We start from the raw sequence: 7,153 nt of genomic DNA on the forward strand, positions 1-7,153 counted from the left end.
TGATGTCATTGAGTTGTCCTATCTAGGTAAAAAAAAAAAAACTGTTCTTATTCAAGTGTGATTGGTGGGACACTGGCTATCAGAGTAAAATTCATGTAGATGATTTTGTAAGTGTCAATGTGATAAGAACATGATATCAAGATGACCCATATATTCTTACAAGTGAAGCAGAGAAAGTTATATATATCCAGGATACGAAGTTGGGCCGAAATTGGATAGTTGTGGAAAGGATGTAGCTACAAAATATTTTTGGTGCATAACTTTTGAGCACATCCAACAATGGAGAAGATGATCCATTTCAGCAAACTGAATATGTTGGCATAGTGATGACAACATCAATGAATTTGCATAAGCATTAACTGGTTTGACATGGGTTTTATAATGATTGGTGCAAATAACCAGTTTAATGTCAAACTAGGCAAAATATTAGGGGTGCTTCCAGCTATGAAATAGCAAAATTACAAGAATGCAATATATTACGAGGACTATGCAGATGCTATCTTCCAAGCCCTTCAATCATATCCAAAAAAAAAAAAGAAAAAAAGAAAAAACATAATATTGCTAGGGCCGTCGTAGACAAATGACACCCATAAGTACCACAATCAAATGCCTTGAACTAAGTCACCACCATGGTAACTTAGAACGTGTGATTTATGGTATTCAATCTACTTCCACTGCCAATCCAAGCACCTATGAAGTAGGTAAACCATCGATAGGTTAGTCTAATGACCCGTATGGATCCTAATTCATAAATAGGAGAATGTGAGTAACATTGGCAATTTTATGACATAGGCAAGCTAACTTCAGGTTGACACCCATAAATTAAGCAAATTAAACCTCATTATAGGTGAATATGTAAACTTATAGTTACTATGTCAACTTATATAATTAAGGGCTCCAAAAAAATAAAGAAAAAATAGAGGATCGAAAAGAAATAAATTAACAAAATTCAAGGTTTAATTTCGATCATATATATATATATATATATAATGAATCCGAATACTTTCACAATACAAAATACATAAAATACACATAAAAATACAGTTTATGATTTGTGTGTATGGCTCTGATACCAATTGTTAGTGCTATCATAATATGAACAATTAAATATGTATCAAATACAACACTTTATTTTCAATATCTACACACATAATTATAGAACTGTATTTAATTAAGTTACTAATTTTTTTGACATTGTCATTGAGTAAACATAAAATAAAATACTTTGATCTGAGAAATAGAAAAAACAAAGTGATAGAAGCAGCGCCTAATAGACACACTGTTCTCTAATATTTCTTCCTCAGGTTTTCACCAAACATAGGTAATCATAGGTACTTCAAAACCCTAATCACTCAATATATATATCGTATTCATTAATTGATGACTTATTCCCCAATTTATTTATATATATATATACAAAATAATTAGTAAATAATAATAATATATAAATGAATATAATAATAATATAATAAAAAAAAGGGAATAAGCTTGTTGGGCTTTTAGAGAGAACAAGTCCTTTAGTTCAATGGACCAACTGAAGTATTACAGAGAATGTGTGTCCAAAAACTCTATTAAAAGGTTAAGAAACAAGTTAGTCCTATTATTGACACAAACAAGCCATGTAAGTTAGTCAAATGATTATGCCCAGTCCACACAAAATATCTAATATCTGTTTGTCATATAATGATTTATTAACACAGAAGATGTTTAATTTTTCATATTAAGTATTAAAGAGTCAAAACATAATTAAATACGTCCAAAATATCAAATATATAAATACATAAATGCATCAAATTAGTATATGCCATATCACCATATCACTAGTGGTGATAAATAATATTTTTTTATGAAGAAAAGTCAAGTTTTAAACATTGATCATTTACAAATTCTATTGAAAATCTGTTTTAAATATTTTCTTAAGAGAAATTTTTATTTAGATATTTTTAATTTTGCCTTAATTACACTTAAATCCTATGCTTTTGGTGACAAGATCCACCACGAAAACCCTCCCAGGATCTCCTTGGTGGTCCCACCTGGTGAAATCCCATTGGACAATCCCTAGACGATATCCAATAGAACCTCACTTAAAACGTAGACAACCAAACACATGCATTACCAATAATACCTCAATATATATATATATATATATATATGTATATAACCATAACAGTATAAAAGTTCATAGTCTAATATTTAGATTAGAACATTCTAAAAGCATTTACAAAGTTTAGAAGTACAAATAAATAATAAATAAGTCCAGACAGATAATGATAAATAAAGAAAGATAGATACTATTGTTGTTGCAGAAAGAACGAAGTGACAAGCGCTTCACGAGGTAGGCTGCTACTAACTGTCTGAATCTAGAGGAATGAATTTAAAACAAATAAAATGTGAGATAAAGAAATCTCAATGAGTGGCATAGTATAATAAGAAAGTAAAAATTTATTTCCGTAAAACTGTCTCTCAAGGCTTCTCATTCTACTCTTTTGAAAGGTTCCCCCTTTCTAAAATCATTTCACAAAACCCAACCTATATCCCAATTATATATCATAAAAACAATGCTAAAAAAGGTATCAAGTGAACAATCATTATAATATTATAAAATATCTTAATCAAGATATAAATATTAAGCATAAAATATTATAAACACAATTTTACAAAATATGAAAGTGCAATAATAACTACAATATTGGAAAACCAACAATGTACTCAAAATATATACAATGTACCATATGATATATCAAATCGTAAACCATGGGATATACCACCTCATGACCCTTAATATACGAATGTCATAGAAATAGTAAACCATTAGGATGTACCCAATCTCATAGCCCGTGGCAATAATAAACCTATGGGATGAATCCAACCTCATGACCCGTGACGATAATAAACCTATGGGATGAACCCTACCTCACGGTCCATGGCAATATAATACTGATTCCAAATACTAGTTCTATATGGTACATCAATTTAAAATAAACAATACAGTATCCGTAAAACAATTTTATGAGATTATACTTTTCCAACAATACTGTATCATAAATCATAATTTAATATTCAAACTCAACCTCTTATTTAAATATTTCAAAATTTTCAAATCATCATTTCAAGCTAAAACCATAAATACCACAATGAAATATACATCACCATAAACCAGTTTTAAGCACATAAAACTATAAAATATTTGTACATATGCTTAAAATCATATAATTTTCAATATGCTTTCTTAAATCAATTATTTTGTAAAATGATTTAAAACCTCAATTCAAATATCAAGATATTTAAATGCCATAAGTCCATTTATGAACTCATTAGAATTGGAAATCATTTAAAATATTGTTAAAAGTCACATAAAATGATAACACATATATGTAAAAACAGATATTTATATATGCATAAAACAAACATTTCAATCAAATGGTACATATGTAAAATATTCAAACCACATATATATTATACTATATACCCAAAACATTTAAAAATAATGTAACCACTCACTATACTACAGATGCTCACTCCTGGTCTTTTGCAGGATCGCCTCCAAGCTCAATTTGAGTGCCTGTAATATAATAAAATATTTCTTACACTCCAATAACTAAACCAAAGATATTTATGAACACCAAATATCTTAAAATAATTTGTACAACTATAAAATTACGTAAATTGGACACTGACCAATCCAATTATACTGCATACCCTTAGGACCCGTTATCTAAAATGGGGTTTTTCACCCAAAGGCTAATCTTTTAAAATTAAACCTTCTAATGGATCTAAATAATATCTACTTTCATTAATCCAACTTTAATTTTGTCCAAACACAGTCTGAATTTATCCAATATTTAACTAATTGACCCAAAAATAGAAAATTTATCAAACGATGTCTAAAATTCACAAATTTTATATCAATGGAAAGTCCAAAAGATAAGAAACACAATGGTATACTCACTTTGATCCAAAAGTCTCATCGATGGCCAGAAAACTTGAGGGAAATCTCAGCCAAATTCTCCATTGGCGTATCTCTCAAACGGTGAACAATCTTGGCACATGGACTATGAAAATGAGTTTAGAGGGTCCAAAAATGGGGGCAAGGGTGTATGGTTGGCCTGGAATAGCCAAAAAATGGCCAACAGTCGGAAAATGCCAAATGGTTATCACCGGCTTCAAACGGCCAATCCCAGCTCGTCGGTTGATAGTTTGGTCTAAAATTTTGCTGTCAAAGTCGTCTGTAGGTGGGGAATATGGGTGGTTGGCAAGTGCATCAAAATGGTGGCTGGATTTGGACAAAATGATGATGATCCGGATGAGCATAAATCGAGTTCAAAATGACCTAGTTTGGATCCATAGGTCTAGAGAGAAATTTCTTGGATTTTGGGGATAAAATGGATATTTTAGGACTTGTTTCCTGTTGGGCACGCTTCCTAACATTTATATAGAGCCATGAGTCATTAATAGACAAAAACTTGGGATTGGTTTGGACGCTGATATAAAACTGATATTTGAAACTTTACAGAACCATAACTTTTTATCCGTAACTCAGAATTTGAGGTGCCGCTAGTATATGAACTCGTATCGACGAGCTCTACACAATGGTGCATTAGTCAAACCAAAATCTTAGCTATAGAAAAAGTCAACCTGAGACCCACAAACAATCCACTTCGTTAAACTTGTTCAATAGGGGTATTTTGGTACGGGTTGTTACAACCTATCTCTGTTAAAGAAATTTTGTCCATGAAATTCATACCTTAGTTTTGGAAGAGGTGAGGATACTGGCTCCGTATTTTATCCTCTCGGTCCCAAGTTGCCTCCTCGACTATGTGATTTCTCTTGAGAACCTTCATTAAGGGTATGGTCTTGTTGCGAATCTTTTTCTCTTCCCAACACAAAATTTGCACTCACTGCTCCTCATAGGATAAGTCATCTCTCAACTCAATCTCTGGTGTCTCCAACACATGCGATGGGTTTGAGATATACTTATGGAGTATGGAGATGTGGAACACATCATGGACTCGAGAAAGCTCCTCCAGCAAGTCTAACCTGTAAACCACTGGACCTATCCTCTCAACTATCTTGTACGGTCCAATGTAGTGAGGACTTAACTTCCTTTGCTTTCCAAAGCATACTATGCTCTTCCAAAAAGAATTTCAGGAATACTCAATCGTCAACCTCAAACTTTAGATCCTTCCTATGCACTTTCACATAGCTTTTTTTTTGCTTAACTTATGCTGCTTTCAACCTAGCCTGTATAATATTGACCTTGTTCACTACGCTTGTATAATCTCGGGACCTAGAAGTTTTTTTTTTCCCCTCTCATTCCAACATAATGGTGTCCGACATTGTTTCCCATACAATGCCTCATAAGGTAATATCTGAATGCTCGAGTGATAATTGTCGTTGTAGGTGAACTTTGCCAAAGGTAGATACCCATTCCAATTTCCCTTAAACTGTAATACACATGACCTTAACATGTCCTCTAAGGTCTGAATAGTCCTCTTAGATTGTTCATCAGTCTGAGGGTGAAAATTGGTACTCAAATTCAACTTAACACCTAGTTCCTTCATTAATCTTTGCCAAAACCTCGAAGTGAGCCATGGATCTCTATCAGATATAATCGATACTGCATCCCATGCACTATATGATTCATGAAGAGTTCCGTTAACTATTGAGGAGAAAACCTCTCACAAATGGGTAGGAAATGTGCGGACTTGGTGAGTCGATCCATTATCACCTAAATACTATTGTGTCTCTGAATTATGGGAGGAGACTTGAATATAAAATCCATTGTAATGCACTTCCATTTCCATTCTAGGATGGGTAAAGGCTGTAGATGTCCAGAAGGCTTTTGTCATTCTGCCTTCACTTGTTGGCAAATAAAACACTTGGATACATATTCAGCAGCTTCATATTCAGCAGCTTCTCTTTTCATCCCTGCCCACCAAATAATACTATTTTAAGGTACAATACATCTTGGTACTACCAGGGTACATAGCACAAGCAGAATTGTGGACTTCTTCCAATATTTTCCTTTTTAGCTCTTTATTAGCTGTACAATAGTGCTGAGAACCAATTACCAAGGCTTCATCGCCTCTAATAGAGAAATCAGACTTTCCCCCTTGTTTAACTTTCCTTCTCATGCTCATTAAGTAAGTGTCTTCAAATTGAGCTTCAAGAATACAATCCATAAGTATCGGTCATAGTCAAAAGCTAGTAAAAAATGCTCTTGAAGTATGCATCCACAAATTAATATCCAACTTTCCTAACTCAACCATCAAAGAGAGTCGTACTATCTGCATATAAGCTAATAAACCTGTAGACTTCCTACTTAATGCATCAACCACCAATTTTGCCTTGCCCGGATGGTAGTCAATAGTGTAGCCATAATCCTTAAGCAACTTCATCCATCTCCTTTGCCTTAAATTCGACTCCTTCAGAGTAAATAAATAATTAAAACTCTTATGGTCAGTAAAGATTCGACAAGCAGCTCTATACAAGTAGATCCTCCAAGCCTTCAATATAAAGATTGCTGTAGCAAGCCCTAAATCATGAGTCGGATTATTCAGCTCATGCTTCTTCAACTGCCTAGAAATATAAATAACAACTCATAATTTTCTTAAAAAAAAAAATCCATCCATCAGTTCCAAAAAAAGAGTTTAGAACTTAAATATAATTTCCTCAAATCAATACTAGTGTTATAAAGTTAAAATTGAGATTATTCATTTTGCCTCCAATTACACTCCTAATTCTTGCAATTATAAGATTCATACTGCTCATCGATTATCCAATTTTCTTTTAACCAATTTCATCAAAGTCATAAAAAAAATTCTCATACTTATTCTAATGGAGGGCTTTAGAATTCTTATAAAGCTTAACGAAATCCTCGAGATTGTCAATACCAAGGAATGTTAAAGCAAAAGATCAAGTCTAAGTCCTCTCGTCATCTTAAATATCATTATTGAGGAAGTCTTAAATGCTTCCAATTTCAAATAATCTCTAAGAATTTATACCCCAGGCAATAAAGAAATTTAAATCTTAATTCAAATATCACACCAAATACTATAAACTAATTATTCGATTTTCAAACCGTAGGGAAACATTCATCACTTTCTTATATCCTAGCTATGCCCTAAAAATCATATTCCTTAAGAGATTACGT

General features: G+C 32.6%; 1 protein-coding gene across 1 annotated transcript; it reads right to left on the minus strand.

Annotated features, from left to right (window-relative positions):
• Positions 1 to 4,895: 4,895 nt before the first annotated feature.
• LOC125423788 (uncharacterized) lies at positions 4,896 to 6,398 on the minus strand. The gene is made up of 4 exons (XM_060818920.1): positions 6,308 to 6,398; positions 5,978 to 6,163; positions 5,355 to 5,617; positions 4,896 to 5,129 (listed from the first exon to the last, which is right to left on the minus strand). The coding sequence occupies exons 1-4, from the start codon at positions 6,396 to 6,398 to the stop codon at positions 4,896 to 4,898; spliced, it is 774 nt and encodes a 257-aa protein (XP_060674903.1).
• Between the last annotated feature and the right edge of the window lie 755 nt (positions 6,399 to 7,153).

Source organism: Ziziphus jujuba, chromosome 7 (assembly GCF_031755915.1).
Source record: "Ziziphus jujuba cultivar Dongzao chromosome 7, ASM3175591v1".
Classification (NCBI taxonomy): domain Eukaryota; kingdom Viridiplantae; phylum Streptophyta; class Magnoliopsida; order Rosales; family Rhamnaceae; genus Ziziphus; species Ziziphus jujuba.

Coding starts and splice junctions, on each gene's coding strand:
- LOC125423788 (XM_060818920.1), bottom strand. CDS start 6,398: ATGAAGTTGCTTAAGGATTATGGCTACACTATTGACTACCATCCGGGC. Junction 5,618..5,977: donor TGCTTGTGCTATGTACCCTG/GTAGTACCAAGA, acceptor CATGGGATGCAG/TATCGATTATATCTGATAGA. Junction 5,130..5,354: donor TTCAGATATTACCTTATGAG/GCATTGTATGGG, acceptor TCTTTTTGGAAG/AGCATAGTATGCTTTGGAAA.